The following is a 23230-nucleotide window of genomic DNA, read 5'->3' on the forward strand; positions in this document are numbered from 1 at the left end:
ATTCCCAGTTGGGAATGTTCAAGGAAAAGGCTGTTGATTATATGTTCGTGGATATTTTATTTTGCTTCCATTTTGTTAAGTCTTTCAGAGAGTATACTAGTAGACAAAATTGATTTTATGTGTTACTCTAATTAATCTCCTTGCAGACTGCTGAAAAGAGTTGTTCGTGCTTGAATTTAGAAAATGTTTATCCTTTATTTTTTATGCATTTTTTGAGAGCAGTGAGTCAGTACCATTTGTATGCAAAGTGTTTGTTTTGTGGCTTGGCATAAATTGAAATAAACTAAGTAAGGCTAGCAAGTTGCCATCTTTCAATAACATTTGTCTCCTGAATGTGGGAAGTGGGAAAATGAATTGATTCAGGATTTTGTTTGTTGATACGCGCTGCACTGCGCCTCTAACTCCTGGTTAGAAACACAGGAAATTACCAGGCTAGTACCTAACTGAGGTAGTTATTACCTACTAGCTGTCTTTTCACTTATTCTCTCTGAAACTTTTCAGTCATGTATCAGAAGAGAAAGTGTAAAGGCCAGTGATGTAACAGTGGTGTTAAAAGCAGTTGATTTTTGAGACTAATAACAAAATACATGGCTAAGAGGAAAAGATAATACAGTAATCTTACCATGACTGCCATTAGGTGAACTTCAGGTACTGTCCTTGAAGTGCAGAGATAATGCAAATTATTTTCTCTCAATACTGGAAAATTAAGCTTATTTGTTTGTAGATACAAAGTGTTAGAACTGGTCAGTTTGTTTAGTAGTCTTTTGAAATGTATGTATCATTGCAAAGAATGTAACTGCTACTGCCATTTGACAGCTGGACTTATTTTGTGGTCCACAAGTGAAAATGTGGACATATGGGCTGATGATATTACAGCATATCAGAGGCCACAAAACAATATTTGACTCTAAGCACGTATTTTCTGTGCTTGAAGATATTTGAATAGCTTTTTGACTAAGGTGAACCTTGTTGTTCTATCAATGCCGGCATTGGTAGAACTGAAGCATAAAGCTTTAGATGACAGCTTTTTACTATATTGATTTCTGTTATATTCTCCTTCTCTGAGTTTTTGGGTTTTTCCTAATGAATTAACTGTGTCTCTTTTCTTGACCAGGTGATTTCAGAATGATAATAGGAGAAGACAGATCGAAAGTGCAGAACATAGTGAAACCCAACATTCCTCATTTTCAGAAGCTGTACAGTACCATATTACAGGACTGCCCTCAAGTGGTATATAAGCACCATCTGGGAAGGCTAGAGGCAAGTGTTCTTCAAAACATTTTTAAAACAAACAGGTGGAAGTGCTTTATCACATTAACAGAAGGCAGGAATTATGCCGTGCACTAAGGAGGGCAGTTGTAGTCACTGTACTTGCTATTTGTTATGTTTCTGTTGTTTAGTTAATTCTGCAACCGGAAGATTTGCCTTAAATACCAGTCTCTGCATATGTAGTAACTACTGCTCATTTTCTTTGAGTATGGGCACAGAACTAGAGCCTTAGCAAAGGAACAAGAGAAGATGGTTGTAAAACACGTGTTCTAATGACTACCACATGGACACAACAGTCTAGGCAGTGATGAATGAACATTTGGTTTATGTTAAAAAGATTAGGTTGTAACTCAGAGGTGCAACTTTCCACAATCAAAAACTGCATCTCACAAAAAAACTCATCAAGTGCTAGTTGTGAAGATCAGCTGACTAAACCTAAGTGAAATTCTGACATTATCTTTAAATACCCAAGCTATACCATTTCTATCCTTAGTATTTGGGAAATCCAAAATGACCAGTATCTTGAATTCGATCTTTCTGGTATAACATTGGAATTAGGGGAGAGATGCTACACAGTCAGGGGTCCAGTAGCAGTTTTCCTCTTGTAGTTTGCATGTCCATTTGTGAATATTCAAGTGTGATATAAACTTCAACATGAAGTTACAAATAGCACGGGTTGTCTCATGGACTCTTATCCTCGAGTCACCGTGGTAATTATCTCTCAAATGCCTCCTTTTAGGATGTGTCTTTGTTAGAAACTGATATAAGTGCAGTTTTAAGCAGACTTGAGTACAGTAAAAAAATTGTTCTGCAGTGCTTTGGAGTACAGCATAGGCAGATCTGTCTTACACTGCAGCTGTCTCCATGTTTTCTTATCAGTGTGCTCTTCAACAGTTTAGTGGAAGAAATATTTAAATTAATTTTGAAAAGGATCAGTAATACTTTCTTCAAGAAAAAGGCTAGTTACAATAATACTTCCTGTTGTTTTACCTTTTAAAAAAATCCTGATAACGTACTGCAAATATGCTGTTGGATAATAAATCTGTCTATAATTCCACAATTGTCATCAAGGCTGTTGATTAAATGCCATTATTTCACTGTTGATTTGAAGTAAGGTGCTTTAATATTCTATTGTTCACACCTTGGTGTGATTATTGGCAGTTATTACCCAGACTGAGGTGAATGTCTGCTCTCAGGACTGCAGTTTAATGCAGAATAGAACCCCCTTCTCCAAGTATATGTCTTCAGAGTTACAGAGAAAATTCTTTCTTAAAAGATTCCTCAAAACCAACTGAAGACAGACACTAGTTCTCACAGTTTTGGTTCAGGCGTGGATTCCTCCCACATAATGTTCAGAGCCTGCTCATCGTCGGCTGCTTCTGGAGTGATTCATCTGGAGATCATTTTCTCCACATTGACAAAAGGGAGTGGATAGGGGAACTAGACTCCTGTCTGATGTCTCCATGAAGTGTCTGAGATGTTGTGTGGGAGGAACTGAGCTCTTCATATTTTCCTCCAGTTTTGGAGAGATCTGCTCCATCATGCATTTTTCAGTGTTTGTGCTTACACTCTGTATAAATATGTACAAGATTGTACGTTGGCATCGTTGTATTCAAAAAAGGGTCCTTGAATTTCTGATTTAGATTGGAAAATGTGGAATGAATGTTTTCTTCAAATTTTACAAACCAGATGTGGTTTGAGTTTAAAGCAGAGAAAATGGTTTTCAAACTAAACTTGAAATGTGTGTGTCTACAGTTTGATTATATTCAGGCAGAAGAAACTGAGCTAAGTGGTCTTTTGGGAATTTTTTTTTAATTGTAGTGTACTTATGTTTCCAAAGGAAATTGGATATAACGGAAACTATACAGTTTCAATGAAAAATTACTTACAGAGACAGGAAGATCATGTGTGTCTTTAATTAAAATTAACATCTTTGCATTGAGTTATTCTTCAGGTTCAGAACTGAGATAACTGCATTTCCCTGTGCTTGGGAAATTTTCGTTACAAATGTCCATTACTTGTGCTAGTGACATAGATTGGGTTCTGAGAGATATTTCTCAGAGGTCAAAGATAGCCAGAAGAATTTTCGGACTTCTTTAAGATAAAGAGAACCGAATGGTTTTTTCTGTCTTATTTTCTATAACATTCAGATTGATAAAAGTCCAGAAGGTCAATTTACACAACTAATGGCTTTGCCAAAGACTCTGCAGCAAAAGATAACTTCTCTGGTAAACCCTCCTGGAAAAAACAGAGATGTGGAAGAAATTTTACTGCAAGTTGCCCATGACCCTGACTGTGGATTTGTGGTGCATCAAGGTAGGCCTAACCAGTGTCTGTAATCTCTTTTAAGACATGATAGAGATACAAATCTGTATCTGTTTTTCTATTTCAGAAGGATGGTTTAAAGAGAAGGGTGAAAAACCCAAGAGATTAATCACGAGATACCTTCTTAAAAACATGAGTTTGGACTTCTTTGATTGCAAACAGGTTATCTGAAAAACTAGCAAATAGCATTCCTAGTGATATAGGAAGATATGTTTTGGTTTGGGTCCTGAAGAGACAGTCTCTAGGGATTAGTGTGGCCTGCTTAGACTGTCTTAACTCTGTAGTGCTTACACCTTTAGGCATAACTTCATCGAAATACTGAGCTATGTGTCCTACCAGTCACACATTGCAAGGATAAGCTAATTTTCTGTCTTGCTGACATTACCCTTCCCAATCATGTTGGTTAGTCCAGACATGCAAGCTCTGGCAGAGAACTCAAGCTTTAAGGAAAAAGATTGAGGTGTGTCTCATCATCACAGCTGCTCTGAGGCAAGATTATGTCATATGAGCAGGTTAAAGCTAATGCTGCAGACATCAATGTTTTTACATGCTGCAGAAAAAGGAAAATGTTTAGTACTTGAAGTACTTGACAGATTTTTAGTTCCAGTTAGCAAATTTTGCAAGCTCCTTGAGCACAGCAAAAGTCCCCTACAGTGCCTGGGAGCCACTAGACGCTCTCCAACTGCTGAGGGAGCTTTTAGACTGTTTTCTGTTTGGGGAAATAAAGCTCCTGAGACTTGCAGTTCTCCATTGGCAGTATAGGATGAATTGCATCTGGACATTGAGGTGTCCAGCTTTTTCATGACAGTCTGTGCCACCTTCTGTGCTGGGCTGCAACAGTAACAGGATAAAAGCTGAATCCAGGAGCAGTGTTGTGAGCTGCACATGATTTTAGAGCTCCAAGTTATCCCCCCTGAGCTCATCATCCTTGTGGTTGTGTTTCTGTAGGGTCTTGCAGGCGTGGCTGTGGCTGTGCACAGTGGTGCAGCAGTTCAGTATCAAAACGCTGAATAGATCTGGTCTTCTCAGGCCAAGCAGTTTAAACTCTTAGGAGAACAAATCAAAACCCCCCTTTCACTTTTGTGGCCAAAAGATTTTCCTAATTCATCAGTCTGAGTGAAGGCCAGGACAAGCCATTTGGGAATCCTACAAGACAAAGCTGATTACTCAATCTGAATTGCATTATCCCTAGATATTTTGCTAGATCAATATGATTTCTTCCTTTCCCTTCCCTACCCCTCAAAGTATTTTCAGTGGAACATTGTATCCCTCTTACTTATTAATGGATTACACTAAACTTTGTTCTTCATTATGGAAGTAGCTTTGAAAGAGGGGTTTAAAAAGATTTGAAATTATATTCTAGGTGGTTAATGCAGGATAATATCTTTCAGTTTGGAAGCCTAACTGAGACTACTGCATTCCTACATTTTTTTTAAAGTATTTAGTAACGTGCAGTACTTTTTTACATATCAATATGCTTTTATGTGTTAGAACAAACATACCAATACTTCTGAAAAAAAATTTTTTAAGTTTTATATACTTTTCCATTAATACCTAAGAACCGCGGGACAATGAGAACTGAATGTGGCACAGTGCAAAGTGGTAAATGAGACTTATCTTTCAAAGCTGATAATTTAGAAAAGCCAGACAAGCTCTGCACAATAGTGACATCTCTACTTGATCAGAGAAGTGCAAAATCCCGATTTTATATTGAAGTAATCATGAAGTATAATTTGTTCTGTTCTAGAATGTTGATATACCAGCACTTAGATGAAACAACTCTGAATCCTTTGTGACTAATTATCTTAGTAGAGATTTAGTGGGACTTCTAAATACATTTATTTGATCAATTCCTACCGGTTGTTGTCTGTTTTAATATTGATCTGGTTTGGTTTTTTCCTGTATGTTATATATAAAATAAAATAGCTTAGAGAATATTTTCAATTAATATGACAAAGCAGAGCAGAAACAAAACATTATGTATGTTTTACTTTCAGGCTGGCTTGATTGTATAACTGGAACAATATTTGACTTGTGTATGTTGGAGGGTAAAAAAAAAAAAGTGGCACAGAACTGCTAAGATGGATAACATCTGTGTGCTTTTCTCTCTGCAGGCATTTCAGGAATTGTGAGATCTTCCAGTATAGTGCAGAGTGCTAAAACCATACTGACAGCTGGTAAGAATGTGTGTGATTTCCATCAACATAGGTCTTTTAATTTCACAAAGGAAAAATTACAGGGCCCCAAGACTATCTTGTTACAGGAGTTTATTCTTTAAACTTTTAGTGCATTTAATTGAAAGCCCCTGGAAGATAAAAGTAATATTTAAAGCAGAAGATTTATTGTAACTGTTGCAAAATTGTAAAATGCTAAAAGGAACTGGAGTCTGTGCAAGTTGTAAACAAATAAACAAACCCCCTGACAACCCAAAAGTAAGGAAAAAACCAACTTCTGAGTTCAGTTTAATTTTCTGTCCAGGCCAGATCTGGCTGATATGCACTAGTTCTGCACTTTCTGCATTAAAAAGGCTTCATGCTTTCTTGAAGTTGCTTAAATAATTTTCTGAACTCATTCATACCTATTCCTAGTTCTTCCACAAAAGCAATTATATACAAATGATGCCAGTACTGGTTTTAAAAGCAGCTATAGAGGTTCCTACTGAGCAATCCTTATCCAGACTTCTGCAGAGGCTGTTCCCCTCCATTGGTGTTGGTGACTCCATGTTACACCTCCTACCCCTAGTAAAGAAACACAGCTTTCAGTGTTCAGAACCATTACAGGTCTGCTGAGTAAAATAAGCAGGAACACTTTTACTTTTTATATGTCTGTTAATAGTTTAGTTCTATTAAATGGAAGAAGTCTGACAAAACTATTGCCTAACTTTTAGTAGCTGGAGGAGACAGAACTCCATCTAAGTAAAGCAATTTTGTTATATATCAATTAAGCACATGGCAGATGTTAGTTTCTAATGTAAGGTTTCCAACCAAATAGGTACATTTTTCTTCTAGGGTTTGTTGTCAAAATTACCTGCTAGTGGTCAAGAATTCTGGTATTATAACATGCCTTTTTTAGAGATGTCAACTTGCATCCTATCTGTTCCTAAATCCATGGAGCGTAGATTTTTTTTGTGAAATAATTGTAGGGGAGGGGTCAAAGACAGTGTTATCCTATTGAATCCAGTGCTTGGGAAAGTTATCCTGACTGCCCAGTAGGGCAAAGCTGTTTGTGTGTAACTTAAAGAGCAGGGATAGAGATAGCTGAGCTTTCTAGGTTATTTATGCTCTCCTTCTGTCTGTTCTGATGGACAGAAAATCCGCTCTGGGAGTTATTAGCTCCTTTTGCATGTCATGCAGTAAATCACAGCCTGTGTTGGTACTGGGACTTTTGTGGGGTCCTAGGACTTGTGATTCTTACCATGTTTTCTGCTTGTGCACCTGAAACTAGTAATTTGGGAAATGCCTTTTCTTTCCTTTAACTGCTTTTTGCTTTATATACAGTGGCTTTTTTTCCCCTTTAAAACAAACTCGAGTTGTCTCCTAACCAGCAAGTTAACATAGAATAACACTCATATTTAAAAATATGTATTTTCTACTGGTGGTTTTAGTGTTGAAAACATATTTTTGTGGTTTGATTTAGGTAAAGCAAAGCAATTTGGATCCTTTGCCTCAAGCACGAGCCAAATTTGAGCAAGGAGGCCCTAGGGGAGTTGATTTTTCTTACTTTTAGCACAATTTAGTTCCTTTTTTTAAAACATATTTACAGTCTTCTGCCAGAATCTGGCCAAAACCATTTGCAACAGAATTCAGGACTGATGGATTTTTCAGATGTGAGGTTTGTATTATCTTAAGTGATTTTCCCTGGAATTGAGGAGGAATGGGTGTCCGTGGGTTTAGGAGTTAGTTAGTAAAAGCTTTTTGGTTTTTTTTGGGTTTTTTTGGGTTTTTTTGTTTTTTTTGTTGCCTTTTTTGGTTTTTTAAATATTTCTCTCCAAACACTTATGATTATGTTAAATCTTGCTGTATCTTCTCATGAAGATTTTCTCTCAAGTACAGTTTCTTAATTTAAAAATGCATTCCTAGGGGCAGAAGTACTGCTGCTGCCGTGGCTGTGCCAGTCCTTGGGGCTCTCCACATTCCTGGAGACACAGAATGTGCACAACACAGGGTGGCTCCTGCATTGGAGTAGCTGCTTGACTCATGCAAGGAATGTGTCTTACAGGGAAGTGTGGAGCTTTAAATTCAATTCCTAAGGATGCCATATTTCTTCATTCTTTGTCCAAATCTTGTCTAATATTCTGCTCCCCTAAGACCTATTTTCACGCTTTCTAGTAGAGACTTTAGGAAAAGTATATGGCTCTGACCTTCTGCAATGCTTAGGTCAAGAATAGTAGCTTAAAATAAGAGAATTATTAAAGAGATTCATGAAATCTGTGGCTTCATTAAATAAGCTCTGACTTTTTTTTTTTTTTTGCTGTTTCTAGTAACTGTATAAATAGTTTGTTTGAGGAAGAATTAGTTTTCACTACCTGGCCATCGTTCTTTTTGGAATGTAAGGGAGGACACAATATCTTTTCCTTAGCTGATTGTTTTACCTTAACAACCAAAAAAACTGAAATGCCTACTCTGGTCCATAGCATGGCTGTCCAATGTACAGCATATTTCTAAATTGAATGCTAAATGTTAAATCAGCAATCGTTGTGCTGAGGTGGCATGCTGGGTATTAACATTATTGGCAAGGAGCACAAGCAAAATAAAGAATTTCAACCCATTTAAGAGAACTTTTTTCATCTTTCTCTGCCAATGTGGTTTTGAAGTTGAGCTCTAGCTCTGTGTTTTTGTTTGTTGTTAAATGCCCTATTTAGTTTTTGAAAATGTGCTTGTGCATTTCTTCGAGTCTGTGGTGAGGTTGCCTCTCTGTTTCTCATTAGAGATGGCACCATGGTTTAATTTGTTTTCCCATGTAGCCAGAGTTTGCATGGTCTTTGGGAACTATCCCTGCAGCTCTTATATTTAGCTCCTCTGAAGGAGATGTTGATACTTACTTAGCTTGGATTTCTTCTTTATATTTCACTCGAGGAATGCAGCAAGCCTTGAAAATTTTTCTATAAATACAATACTATTAATTAAATCATCAGTTGAAGCATTTGTTCAAGATACTTTTAAGTTAACACAAATGCTCTGAATAACATTTGTTTTCTTAGAATTGAGATATTAGTATACTTATCCTTGTGTATTCAAGGATTCTTTTAAACTTAAAGGATCAGCTTTACATGTAAAATACTCTGTAGAGTTCAGATAACTGATGTCTTCATCAGTTGCCTGAGCAGATACTGCATTGCCACCAACTTCACTGGGAATATGTGTACAAAGTTTGCATATGTCTATGCATGACACACTATCAGTATGTAACTATTTGCCTCCACATGACAGCTCTTCAGCAGTACATACATCAGTCTTTCTTTTTAAAAGGAAGTAAGGAATACTACATCCAGGCATATCTACCAGGAAACTTTAGGGGACTTCAGCCAAATTGCTGTCTTACAACGCTAACACTTCCAAAAAACTCAGTGCAGATTGTTAAGTAAAACCAGATACAACTTGTGTTTACACTGAGATGCTGTGGTCTCGGTCCCATGTGCATTAGGCCTTTGTTCTGTATCCTATAGTGGAAAAATTTGAAGGGGAGGTGGAACCACCAAGTCGTACATTCATAGCTGAAGTAAGAAAGACATTTTTATGTGGGTCAACTGCTTCAGATTCTGAGACTGAGCCATAATTACAACCATTAACTTTTACTACAGATGTGACTCATCACCCTGAGGGCTGCTTTAAGAAACCAGCTGTATGTATAAACCTGCATTTTCCTTTGCAGGCTGATGTGGTGGGGCAGAAATGTAAGCATCTCATTCCATAAGCCTCTGGTGGGTGGAGTTCAGTGGAGTGCTCCCTGCAGGGGGAAAATAAGAAAGAGAAAAATCTCTTTCTGTTGAGCTGCTTCAGGAGGCAGGGTGAGTTGGCAGGCTGGTAGAACAAGCTGACTTGCAGGCTGCAGTGCCAGCACAGTTAATTCCAGTCCTGCAGGGCTGAATCAGCTGCGTTGCTGTTGGTCTGCCACATTATCCTGCGCTTCCACAAGTACTCTGACTTCATTGGAATGGCACAACAGCATCCATCCTGTCAGAGCAATTCCCGTATTGGAGGGGCTGGATCCTGCATGTACAGTACCTGGGAGACTGGACAGTCATTTTCAAAGCCATACACACAGTTTTAACTGTGGAGATTGGAATCACTTCTTTTATTTATGTGCTATGCCCGAGCTCAGCCTGGCCTTGTTTTGCAACTGGAATTCTTACCCTGTGTGCAATTCCAATGTGGATATGTGAGTCGCCTTGGAATTTGCATGATTATTCACTTATTGTTTGAGGTGCTGCAAAGAAAAGCCTGTCATGACTTCAGTAGTGTGCTCGCTTTTACAAAAACCTATTAATTGTAGAAAAGTTAGAGCATACATATGGGATACAGCGGGTTTGTAAGTTCAGAATACAGGTATGGATTATTTCTTACGAAAGATAAAGCTGAGCTTATTTAAATTGCAGTTAGAGGCACCAGAAGTGTAAAACTGATTCTATGCAGCGTATTTATCATAGGATTTTTGCCCTCAGAAACAGAGCATGCACCTTTCCTTGTTACTGCACACTCGTTTGACTTCTTGCTACTCTAGACTGTCAATACCGAATGTATCTTTTCACTTGAAATATTTTATCTTCATTTGATTGCTTTCTAAGGTCTTTTTCAAATTAAAAATGATCATACCCTCCTCTCCTCCCTCTCCCCAAGAAAAGACCAGTGCAGTAGATGGCTAAACCTGTGGTGCTTGTTCCAGAATATCTTTCCTTGCACTCTGGTCTGTCATACTGTGTGCCTTATGGCTAAATTGCTTCTGTGTATTTTTAGTCAGTCTTGTGAGGTGTTCAGTTAGATAAACATAAAAGATCATAGAATCATAGAATCAATTGGGTTGGAAAAGACCTCCAAGATCATCGAGTCCAACCCTTGGTCCAAATCCAGTCCATTTACTAGATCATGGCACTCAGTGCCACGTCCAATCTGCGTTTAAAAATCTCCAGGGATGGTGAAACCACCACCTCTCTGGGTAGACCATTCCAATGCCTGATTACTCTCTCTGTAAAGAATTTTCTCCTGATATCCAACTTAAATTTCCCCTGGCGGAGCTTAAGCCTGTGCCCCCTTGTCCTATTGCTGAGTGCCTGAGAGAAGAGACCAACCCCCACCAGGCTAAACAACCCCAGCTCCCTCAGCCTCTCCCCATAGGACTTATGCTCCAGTCCCTTCACCAGCCTTGTTGCTCTTCTCTGGACCCGCTCCAGCACCTCAATATCCTTTCTGAACTGAGGGGCCCAGAACTGAACACAATACTCAAGGTGTGGCCTCACCAACGCAGAGTACAGGGGAAGGATCACTTCCCTGGTCCTGCTGGCCACGCTATTTTTGATAGAGGATAAGATCCCATTGGCCTTCTTGGCCACCTGGGCACACTGTTGGCTCATGTTGAGCTTCCTGTCAATTAGTACCCCCAGGTCCCTTTCTGCCTGGCTGCTTTCCAGCCACTCTGTGCCCAGCCTGTAGCGCTGCATGGGGTTGTTGTGGCCAAACACAAGTAAGTGTAACGTACCATACTTTCGATCTCTGCATTTAAGTGTCAAAATTAAAGCTTCTTGTGCAGCATTAAAAACTTGCCTTTTCAGTTTTGAATTTGTAAGGGTGTGATTGAACTGTGTTGTAAGCTGAAAAGTCACTGTGTCTTATGTTGGGTTTTTTTGTTTGTTTGTTTTGGGGAGTATTTTAAACAAAAAAAGCTGAAAGATGGAAAAACAAGTAGCTCCACTTGCTTCGATCTCAGGACCCCACTGAAATGCCAAAAGTAACAGTATTTTGGTTTTAAGTTTACAAATACTAGATGACTAAACTCAGCAACAGGCTGTGTCTTTTGTTTATTCTTGGTCTGTAAGAGACGGCTGGTAGAATTTAAGTGTTTAACTCTAAGGGTGCACTTCACAAATTGTGTGGGAGTCATCCTGGGTCCCTTCTTATCTAAAACTCCTAAATGCTTGGAGGCAACGACTGCTGCTGTATCTTTATGAAAACTGAGACATTCCTGCCTTCACTGTAGGCTCAGTGTGATGGTGTGATATTTACCAGAGTTCGCTACTTGTGGGCAGGAGAGTGCTAGAGTATGGCAGCTATTCTGGCTTCATATGAGGTTTGTTATAACCAAGTGACAGCAGGTTATTCTAATGCAAAATTGGTCCAGGCAACATCCTCGTGACGCTTTTCACATTGAGGTCCATGGTACACCTCTGATACTGGCAGTGTCTCCAAAGTATAGCTGCTTGTCATCATCTCATTATTTTTGCTGCTTTCAGTTCAGCTGGGTATGTGCCTTGCCTGGTGTTCCAGACCCATCATTTCAGTATCATCTCCTAAGCACGCAGATTGAGCAGTTTTATTCTCTGGCAGATGTACCATTCTGTCAGTTATGAAATTGTACCTGCCCTTGTACCTAGTTGGCATGAGGCAATAACAAAATATTCAAGGAAGTTACAGTGTACTTTACAACTTGTTGAAACCAGAACAGATTTGCACCTTAACAGTCAGCAACACAGTTCCTATGACAAACCCAGATCTCTGTTTTCACTTTTAATTCAAGAGCCTTTGCATAGCAGTGCCTGGGCTGCTGATGGTCTGCAGGGTTTGATTAAATATGTAGTTGAGGTGGGCATCAGCGTGATGCTTCTCAGCTCTAGCTGTAGAATTGGTCTCCAACAAGGCAGGCAGGTGCCCAGTGTATGGCACTAAGCACGGCTGTCTAACAACTGCTTGGCACCAGGAATTGGCCCAGGAGGGGGTGGAAGTGTAGAGCTTGTTATCTACCAGTCACGTGGATTTTGCTTGTGCTTGAGCAGGATGTTCTTTTGTCCTGGTTCAGCCCTCTCACTCCTTCCCCTTTATCCCTTCAGTAAAATTTTGGCTGCATAGCTTTGGGCATAGCTTGAGGTTCTTCATCTAATCTCCAGAATCTGGGAATTGGGCTCCTGTCTCAAGAACCAAACTGCTTTGACAACTAGATTCTTCTTACAGGCATGGCCAACTAAGTAACCTGCATGGCTAATGAGCAGCCTGGAATCCTCCAAACAGTCCTGCTTAGGTGTCCTGCTGCACAGTGGAATCTGGCAGGTTGCTGGTGTCCATTACCAGCCAGAGTGGAATCCTACTCAGCTGGACATACCTTGCAGTAGATGAGAAAGGGCTTGAAAAAGCACAGTGTATTAGTTTGGTGAGGATCTGCAGTACACACAGATGCGTTAAAAGCCTTCCTGTATGTAGCATTTAGAAACAGTGATGTGAAGGAGAAGTTTCCCTCTGCACCAGTTAATTGTTTCAGCAGGAATCTCTACATTTGCTATCCCTCGGTTATTGTCTGTACAATGTGCTTGTATACAACATTGTCAGGCCTTCAGAATGAACCTGTTTATTGTACATACTTTGATACTATTAAAGGGTTTTTTTGTGTCATTATCTACTATGTTATGAAGGTTATTTGCATATCTGCCTGGTGGATTAGGTTGTCATTCCTCCATGGAAATACTTCACTTGGTGTAGTAAAAACTATTTTCTGAGTCAGCCTTCCTAAATGTTTAGATTTTTCATTTTGTCTTTTTTTTTGTCCTTTTTTTTTTTTTAGGGGCAAAGAAATCTGTAACTTACAGTATGAAGAAATTATATAAAATGACAAAGGGATGGTTAAGGAAGACATCTTGAGTCTTGACGTAGTATGTATGGGTAAATAAATGGTACTTTTTATCTAAATATTTTGCAGATGCCACTTTGCATACTTGAGAAGATTACAATGCATTTAAGAAGTCCATTCTAATGATTTACATGCCCAATTTTATGAATGAAATAGGAACTTTTTAATGGGAGAAGGTTTGCTGGTAATAGGGCAAAGGAATTCTACTCTGTAAATACTGAACTGTATTTTCTTGTGTACTAGAGCTTGGATTTTCAGAAACCCCTAGTAAAAAGAATTGATTGTACATATGAATGAAAACCCAAAGCCACTCATTTTCTATGTATTGCTAGCTTTATTTTCCAAAATACCCTCAGGCTCTTTCAAAATAGTCAAGTTCTTTCAGGGACTTATGGAACTGGAGAGCCCGCTGAATTTTGTGTAGATAAGAAACTGTCCTTTCACATTTCTGCATTGACAAGTTCATCCTTAGAATTCTTCTGAGGATCCTCACTGGATGCTTCTGCACAGCAGACCTTATGGAAAGGACATTTCTTCTCACGTGTGACATTCTGAATCCAAAAAACTTCCACGGTGACTTTCAGTGTGGGAAAGAGAAATGAGCAGCTTGTCAGGTGTCAGGTTTCAATCCTTTCATAAAAATCCTTTTATGAGCCTGAGATGAAAACTGCCCAACTCATGCCTCAGCCTTGTCAGAAGAGCCAGAGTTGGAGGGAAAATCATAATTCCATGGACCTACTTGTGCAGACTTATGAAATATGTGTTGTTTGGCAAAAGATTCTATCAAAGCACTTTGAAGTTGGGAATATTATGAACAAAAGCACATATTGTTTGATTCTTTGATTTTATTTTTTTTCCCCTGAAAATACTGTCCACAAAGGTGAAACTTGTTTTCCCTTTAAAAATTAGCTAAACTAAAGAAAATTGGAGTTTTACATAACGTGTCAATCATGCCATTAAAGATTGGACATTTCTGGCAGTTTTCATGTGTGGGGCAATAAATTTGGAGGATCTTTTGTAAACAGAATATTTTTCACACTCAGGTGGGTTTCCTACTTTGCGAAGTTTATCTTATTAGAAATAAATTGAGACAAGATTTAATTTTGTTTGTGAAAATGTCAATGATAAAAATAATTTAATGGTAAAAAATGGAAATAAAATGTATCTTTCCTGATTAGCATGTTTGTTTTTTTTTCTTGTGTATTATCTGATCAGTAGGGTTATCTCAAGCTACATTCAATTTAGTGATCTCACTTTAAATTATTGGAATGAAGTTATCTGCTAATTGTTTCCAGGGAGCAGTTCAAAGCATGAATTTAAGAAAGACAACAGAAAATATACTATTGTATGTAATATGACTCATGCAGGCTTACTTTAATCATAGGACAACTTTAAAATATTGATTATTTTTAAATATTTGAGTTTGAAATTTTAAACCAGAGTCAGGAAATAAATGTGTCCCCTTTTTAAAATTATTATCTTGAAAAATATTATTCCTGTGAAATAGTAAAGAAATTACTGTGAAAATTTCTAAGGCCATAGGTAGATTCCTAAAACTTTGCATTATCCATTGGTGATAGATCAGAATGTGTGAGCCAAATCCCCTCAGATGTCCCTTTGCTGATATTAGAAGGCTCATGACCCTTTTTATGGTGATGAAGAATGTTTGTATGTGTAGTATTAGCATTCCCTGTCCCCTCTTACTAATGGAAGAGGCCAAATTCCCCAACTTGGAAAGTTTACCATATAAGAAATGTAACCAGGGGCTTTAAGCCACTGCTTAAATAAACTTAACTTGGGTTTTGGCTGGATTTTTTTGTTTGCACAAAGAGGTTCCTTTGTAGATAATCTAGAAGTCTTTTATACATAATACACCCTATCCACCTTAAAATTAACCTCATATGAGTTAATTAAGTGAGGGCTTACAGTAGCCATACCATTTTTAACGTTTCAGCATAAGCTCTAGTGAAAGAAATCTGAAATCAGATGTTGACTTGCTTAGGTGTGCTCGGTGGGAAGCTCTTAAGAACAGAAAACACTGATCCCAGTGCTAGAAACAGACCCCGACAGATACAAAGCTTTTGGACAAATGAACAGCCTGAGAAAAGATTCAGGATGGAGCCATGGCCTTCTGAATGAAAGAGTTACCAGGTAAGAAGTGAGAACTGCCTGGTTTAGTCATCTAACGAGGTGACAGCTTTGATTAGTTGGTCCCAAATGAAATGCTCTATAGGGGAACACTTGGGCACATGTGCAGCAGCATAGACACAACACTGATTTTTTATCTGGTGTTAGAAAATTTTTAGTAGGGTCCAGGGTAGTATCTGGGGAGGGAAGGAGGGAGGGAAGTCCTCATCTGTGAAAGTCTTAGGATACAAAAAAATTGGAAAACTGAAATTGTCAGCACATAAATTATCCTTGTAGGAAATGGGACAATTTCAAACATATCCCTCTGCATAAGTAGTTAGCAAAAGTATTTATCGTATTTATCTTTTGTAGTTTTGTTCTTTTTCCTTGAAGGCTGTGTGGGAAGGGGTCTAAGAGAGCCTTCGCTCCTTCCAAAGAAGAGGACGCCAACCACTGGTGAGGATTTGTCCTCGACAAATTCAGAGAGATCGTTCCTAGCGAACCTGTATTTTTCTGTGTGAATTCTGTTCCTCTAGTCAACTTTTGGAAAATGAACACTGTAAGCAGAAAAACAGAGTTGGTTTTGTGTTTTTAAGAAGTGCCAGTTGCTGCACACTGGACTGTTAGAAATCTATTCCATATACTGAATACATTACCAGATAATTAAGGCTAACAACTAAAATGTTATTGCAGATTTTACCTCATTTATTTCCTCTTTGTGTCCATAAATGAAAATGTAACTATTGCACTTCTGATTCCCATAATTCCCTCAAGGATGCAGGCTTTACTAGGCATTGCATAGAAATCTACAGGCTGACAGAAAACAAAAGGACATCTGTGGTGCACAGATGGAGCCAAAAGTTTTCCATAGAATAAGCAATATGACCAAATTAAGAAAAAAAGAGGCAGTGGCAAAACTAAGACACTTAGATTTTAATAAGCTCATTCCTTCCTCCTGTAATAGTGGAATGTAGTGAAGTTTTAAACATCATAAGGCATTCTAGGGAGTAATATTGAACAAAACCATCCTGACGAACCCGTGCACTCTTTTCTTTTGTTTCCTTAACACAAAGAGGTGAGACTGGGGCTTTTTAACCTGGTTAAATAACAGCACCACAGGATAGGAAACCATAAATTGTAACTGCTTCAAGCACTGGTTGAGAGGGGTCATGTGTCATAAGATTGCTCAACATCTGGTTGAGAATTCCTATTAGCAGAGCATTTAATCACATGCTTGATTTAAAATGCATAGGTTAGCACTGTTTTTGAATAGGGATGTAATTCCTTTTTGACATAATGGCAACATATAGCTTGGCCTTGAATCTACAGGAGTAAAAAAAATTGTACAAATCCTTGATGTAGAGAGTTGTACAGTACAGTTGGACATGGCTGACCCCCTCCTGGGATACGGCTGCCACATAAGTAAAGGCTGGATTCTAACAGCTCATTCACTGGTGATTTTTATTTGTTACCTTGAAGTTGTGGCTGTTTTCCCTTCTGTTGAGAGAGGATGCCTTGGAGATATGTGTGCACCAGAACTTTAAATAGAGTATCTTGTGGGGATGTCTTGTATCCTGAGAAGCTCAGTGTTTCTCCTTCTCTGCAGTTTCTCACTATTGGTGAGTTTGGGGAATTTTTTAATGATGAAATGCAGTTGTAACTCTAGGGAAGCATTTGAAAGAGCAGCTTTCTTTAAAAACCCTTAGTAATACAGTCAAAGATAATGTCCTGAATATTAAAGTAAGACACATTTAAGAGTGGGTTTGGTGTTTCAGAAGCTGCTTGCTCCTGAAATGGTGCTTCAAAACATTAGAAGACAAGTCTGTGATGTGAGAATGAGTTGGCCTCATTCCTGCAGTGAAACAGCAGTCTTCATCCTGCACCTTGCTAGCTGAGCAAGGCCATTTATTCAAGAAATAAGGTTCTCCCAGAAAAAAAAAGGTAACATACTGCTTGCTATCTGGCAGCTAATTAACCATTTTTATGTGCAGCAGATGCTGTGTGGCATCAGGCCCTCCCAACCCTTACACTGTTTGTCCTACCGTGGATTGCTCTGCCCCTCTACAGGTGTTACTTTACTGAAGTTTGCCTGTAACCTGAGCTGGTCATGTTTGTCTTACATTGCTGGATACCCCCTGCATATCTTGATTTGGCTTTATGAACTTCCTTTGTGTACAGCACTATAATGGGTCGCTTCTTGCTCTTTGGAGAGAGTTTTGCAAATCCCAGTTTAATAGTTCCTAGTTCACTCCATCTGTTGATACATTGCCAGTATCTAAGTCTGTGCACTAAATCTTTGTGAGACTTATCTTAAGTCCTTCTTCATCATCCATATAGGCTGAAATCTTCAACTGTATTCTGTTCTGTAAATCATTTATCTCTGTGCCTTTTAAGAAGTGGCCTACCTTTCCCCTTGGGGCCATTGGTCTTGAACGTATTTATTTTTTTGGCAGAGTGCCATGAATGAATCATAGCCCTGAGCAGCTCAGCCTGGGCTCCTCTCGATTGTTAATAGGGAATACTTGGGGCAGTTGTTACAACGCCTTGCTCTGGGAGACTTTTAAGAGAAGAGAGATTGATTTCAGACTTGTTAGTTGCTTTTGAAGTTCCTCAACAGTATGTGGAAATGATTTCTTACGGTTGTACAGCTGTAATGCACTAAAATAACTCGTGATTGTTGAATGGGAACTTGGTACATGGGAATATGTTACTAACTCTTTGTCCTAATGAGGTGTTTGCTCTTTCACAAAAAATAGTCACTTTAGCTTTTCATTCCATTTGTAACTTTCCTGCTTATACCTTCCTGCTCCATTTCCATACTGCTTTATTGTTTCTCTTCTTGACTTAATTCTCAAGTCTTTCATTCTGTTCTTCAGACATCCCTCTTTTTTGGTTTCGCTGTCCCACATGGATATTGTTTCATACTCCCTCCCTCTTTTTCCTGTGTAACAGTGCTTTCATTAAAGGCAACCAGGCAGATGATTTATTTCTGATGTCTTAAAAGGCTTCTTTGTAATGAAGAGCCTGGAGCCAATCAAACCACTAAGGATTTCCGTAGGTGAGTCAGCAGCATGGGCCTGGCTGGCTCTGAGACCCACAGTGCCCACAGTGAAGTATGGAACTATCTCGTGCTTCAGAGGGAATGAAGTAGATGACAATGGGAAATCAAAATTTGACTGGATACATCACCATAGATTCTGGTTTCCACTTCTTTGTTAACTTGTCCACTGTTGTGAGCAGCCCATTTGGCTAGCAGTGGGATGTTTGGCTGCTCCTAAACTTTGGATTTGGGCAGTGCACAGAGCTGTAGGACACAGTATGCTGACCTCCTCCATCAGCATTTGTGGGATGTGTTCTTTATCATGTGCACATTTCCCATTTTCCAGGTGTTTGAGCAGTGAGTTTCTCCAGCTGGTTGGCTGTAGGACCCCTCAAATACCACCTATATTGAGTGCACCTGACTTAGTTTTAACTGCAGAGCCTGTATTTCTCACCTGTGCTTCAGGAAGGCTTCTCTTTAGATTAGGTTGACCTTCAGTGTGAGGGAATTGGACCAACAGATGGGGAGTAACAGCTGCAACCTGATCATAAACAAGGTGCCTGTAGGTTAGCACACAGCTGAGCTAGTGGGATCCCTTTCTGTTAGAGGGATGCACTTTGGAGTATTCCAGAGCTTCCTGATGTTTGCAACAAAAATCTTTGCCAAATTGGGAAGATAAAGATGGATCCAGAGGCCAGTATTCCTGGGTTGCTTAGGGAACTGAACTGTGAGGTCCTTGTTCTCCACACTGAGGTAGTAATGCTACATCCTGTTCTGACTTGGAAAACTTCAGAATAAACAGAGCCCTTGGTGAGTGTCCAGTGGAGGGGGATCCAAGCAGGGTTGTGACTCATGCCTTTTCCCAGCAATTAATTTAAAAATAGAATTGACACAGAAATATGCTTTGAAGGTCAGAATGCCAGGTCAGTGTGTGTCTGATAGTTTTTCATGGGTAAGGTGTTGATAGAGGATGAAGTATTCTTCATTTTCAAACTCAGTTCTGCTGGCCTATATTCTGTGTAGAAAATGAATTTTCTTTGTATTATCTACTGCAGGAAGAAGAGACATTACCTCTACATAGGTATTTTCTGGCATATTTTTTGTCTGAGTGAACAGCTGCTCTGTCACTTTTGATACTGAGGTTTCACAAAATTTTGCAGTGACCTTATTTACCTGTTTTTCTAGATAAAAATTTACATCACAGTTGCTAACTGATCCTGAACTTAATGACTGCCTTAGGGAGAGGCAGGAATCACTTTACTCTTGCACATTTTAACCTCTTACTCAGACTGGTTAAATCAGAGATGTTAAGAAATGGGTTAAATTTTAGTACATGAACAGGAAGCTTTGGACTATATACATTCTGAAATTATTCATGCAAGCTGCAAATATTTTAGTTACACCTTCAGTAGAACTTTCATGTCATTTTTGACTTCACAATTCAGCATTCTGCCCAAACCTTTTCATTAGTGGTGGGTGGCTATTTTGACGATTATGCAAATTTTTTTCCTGAGAAATTGAACTTACTGCAGCTGTAAAGGCAATGTTCTGAACTGACTGAAACTTCATGCAAGTGTCATGGCTATAGAGGATTCCTCCTGCTTTTGAATTTGAATAGAATTTGATTCTTGGGAGCTTGCAACCACAGGGGACAGTCTTTAAAAACAAAACAAACCAAAAACTGGTCATAACACTATGTCTTTTGGTTCCTTCACTTGCTTTTGTTGTACTGTGAGACCTGCTCTGAAAGACTCAAGCCTGATGTTTAAGATACCTCCCCTACTGGTTAAACAGGCCAAGTAAATGGTAAAATATTTCATTTATTTAATTAATTTGTATTACTTCTCTACATGGAATCTATCTAGCTCTATGAAATACTTGGTAAATTTGAAAGGTTCTGCTCCCACACAGAGGATGATTTTTTTAATCTGTGCTTCCTGCCAAAGCTTCTCCAAACCTTGGTATTGATGCATGAAGGTGGAGGGGGGGGGGGGCATTCAATGGAGTTTTTTTGGTTTTGTTTGTGATTTTGGTTTGTTCTTTTAATGTTGCCATCCTCAAGCTGTCTTGCTCTTAGCAGTGGTGAAATGTCTGGCTCACTCCTTGTACGAGACAACAGTGAGAGCCAAGAAGTTTGGCTCCTTAAAATGTTTTGAAAAGTGGTGCAGGACAGGGGGCAGAGCTGACATAAAGCAGCCTCCCAATGTCTGTCTCATGATATTGTCACAGTGCTTTGGCATTACAGCCTGGGGCAAGGCTTTTGAAAACCAAATTATTTGCACAATAAATTCTAGACTATTTCTTTTTTTCTTTTTCTTTTTTTTTTCCCTCTTTTTTTTCCTCCCCTCACTGCCTCCCAAGTCTGGTGTTGGGGCATAAATCCTAGGTGGGGAGATGGTACACATTCTGCACACTCCTGGTTAACTTTGAGCCTGCATCCTTGGGTTACACTTGCCAAGCAGAAGACTGAGTCAGCAGCAATTTCATAGTTTGAAGGTGAGTTTGTAAAGACAACAGTAGATGGTCACTGTGCTTAAAATGCTTATATTTTAAAGTGGATTATATTTAAGGGTTGTACTTGCACAGGTGCTTTTAAAGTAAAGTTCTGGGTTTTTCTGCTTTTCTTTTTGTTGTTTAAAGAATGTCTCCTCTGTTCCTTGTCTAGAGTTTGTGACTAATTTTTAGTATAAAATTGAAAACGTGTTACTTGTATTATAGAATCATTTAGGTTGGAAAAGACCTCCAGGATCCTTGAGTGCAACCTTTGACCAGTATGGTGTGATTCCATGACACATGGACAGCTGACAGAGGGATATTCCTAAGGGCCTAGACAGTCTCCTGGTGCCCAGTTCCTTTAGGCAGGCATGTTACTCTTATCCAGTCACCTACTGCTGGTTTAGCAGAAATTCAGGTGACTGAAGAACCTTTCCTTATAACCTGGAAATGTTAGCTTACAATTATGTAGCTTACAATAAGTTAGTGTGGAAACTCAGAAAAACAGATTTGCATCTTATCATGAATTGCAACCAGTCCATGATTTTAATGATCCCAGTGGCACTAAAGTTCCTCTTGACCTATTTGAAAGGATACAAATCTAATAGGGAGTTAAATCTATTATATGTATGTGTTTGTTGCACAAGAAAAAAGTGTACAGTAAAGAGGCTGCTTTGAATCTTTATCTACATTTGTGTATCATGGTTATACTGACCTTTTTTTTACACTGAGCTCATCATTCAGTCTCTCTGTGAACCATTTGTTGTCTTTTTATCAGTGTTTAACAAAACTTGGACAAATTAAAAACAGTGGGTGTGACCAAAGGTTGCTTTTAGTTTGTTAATCTGACACTCCTTTATTTTTAACTTTTTTTTTTTCTCAGCTATCTTGACTGTCTTCATCTTATGGGAACATCCATAGGGTGGAATCTTTCCTAGAACAAAGCAAGCAAAAAGTACCTGTGGTTAAATGTTCTGAAAGAACAGAGTTGGTGGTGTTCATATTTCTGTTTTAGTCTGAAAGTATCTCATTGTTTGCTTGAAGATTATGCTGCTGTTATGACCCTGCTCCAACTGAAATTACACTGTCTCTTTTAATCTGCCTTTGGATGATGAGGCAGACAATTATGAAGAGGACAAGCTTTGTCTTGAAGCAGGTAATAAATAACCATCTCCATCAACTTACAGTTTGGATCAACTTGTCTGTCTGGAATTACTACAATTTAACACATTATGGTCTAATGAAATAATAAACTATCTTCAAAAAAAATTTAGAGTGTCTTTTTAAGTCTGATGTTCCACAGTGTTTTGGATTTTGGGTGTGTTTTTATATAAGGTAGCTTTGAGATGCAGTGCAAATGAACCCAGATTTTTGCAGGGAAGAGTTTTAGATTCAGAGCTTAGGAGTGTTAACATGGAAGAAAAGATGTTTGTTTCAGAGGCTGCATAATTTGTGTGTGATAAAATGTGTTTTGAGATATGATTTTAAAAGCTGCTGTCATTTGGTGTAAAATCAACCTGTTTTATTAAAAGAATGTGTGGATAAATGGAAGCATGCATTGTAGTTGTACTGACAGAGATTGGGAAGCAATGACATGCCTTACTAAGCTGACAAGTAATGGTGTTTTGTGATAGCTTTGGGAAAAGTGTTTGCTTTTGGCACCAACCTAATCATCTTCATGCAAAGTTTAGTATGTCTTGGGCTTCTCTTCAGACTCAAGGTAACTTCATGCATTCCTCTCTGTTGTAACAGACATTGTTGCTGTTCGAAAAACTAAATGAGATTGCAGTAAGAAACTGGAAGAACTTCCATAAATTCCTCTTTTACATGCAGTGATACCAGTTGGCAAATTACTTCCTTAGATGGGCACCTAAAGAAAAAGAAACCATCTCTTTTTAGCTCTGCACTTGTATTGTTGATTGAAGCAACACACAACACGTGCCCCCTGCTGCAAGTCTTAGAAGCTGAAATCACTCAAAAATAGTTTACCAAACCAGGCTGGAGTCCCTTTGCACATGGAGCACCCGTGGCTGGTGAACACTGCAGACTTTCACAGTAATGAGGCTATTGCTGTTGGGACCCACATGGAGGGAGGTACTTGCCCAAGGCATTTTTAACCAACTCTTGGTATGGTGAAAATGTTTTATT

The 23230-nt window shown here is 38.8% G+C and overlaps 1 protein-coding gene across 13 annotated transcripts in view; it reads left to right on the forward strand.

Annotated features, from left to right (window-relative positions):
- The window catches only part of TAMM41 (TAM41 mitochondrial translocator assembly and maintenance homolog), a 29039-nt gene extending 6688 nt beyond the window's left edge, over nucleotides 1-22351 (forward strand). For 4 of the 13 annotated variants that reach the window (XM_032699163.1, XM_032699156.1, XM_032699161.1 and 1 more), the window contains 5 exons: nucleotides 1115-1260; nucleotides 3420-3585; nucleotides 5709-5771; nucleotides 20951-21085; nucleotides 21966-22351. In XM_032699163.1, coding sequence (XP_032555054.1) covers nucleotides 1115-1260; nucleotides 3420-3585; nucleotides 5709-5771; nucleotides 20951-21078 — 503 coding nt within the window. In that variant the 3' untranslated portion in view covers nucleotides 21079-21085; nucleotides 21966-22351. Of the gene's footprint in view, nucleotides 1-1114; nucleotides 1261-3419; nucleotides 3586-5708; nucleotides 5772-12752; nucleotides 12963-13356; nucleotides 15574-15921; nucleotides 16095-20950; nucleotides 21086-21965 lie in introns of those variants that run through there. The other 9 variants (XR_004359065.1, XR_004359064.1, XR_004359066.1 and 6 more) reach the window with 9 other exon arrangements.
- The last annotated feature ends 879 nt before the right edge of the window (nucleotides 22352-23230 follow it).

The sequence above is a fragment of the Chiroxiphia lanceolata genome, chromosome 11 (genome assembly GCF_009829145.1).
Source record: "Chiroxiphia lanceolata isolate bChiLan1 chromosome 11, bChiLan1.pri, whole genome shotgun sequence".
Classification (NCBI taxonomy): domain Eukaryota; kingdom Metazoa; phylum Chordata; class Aves; order Passeriformes; family Pipridae; genus Chiroxiphia; species Chiroxiphia lanceolata.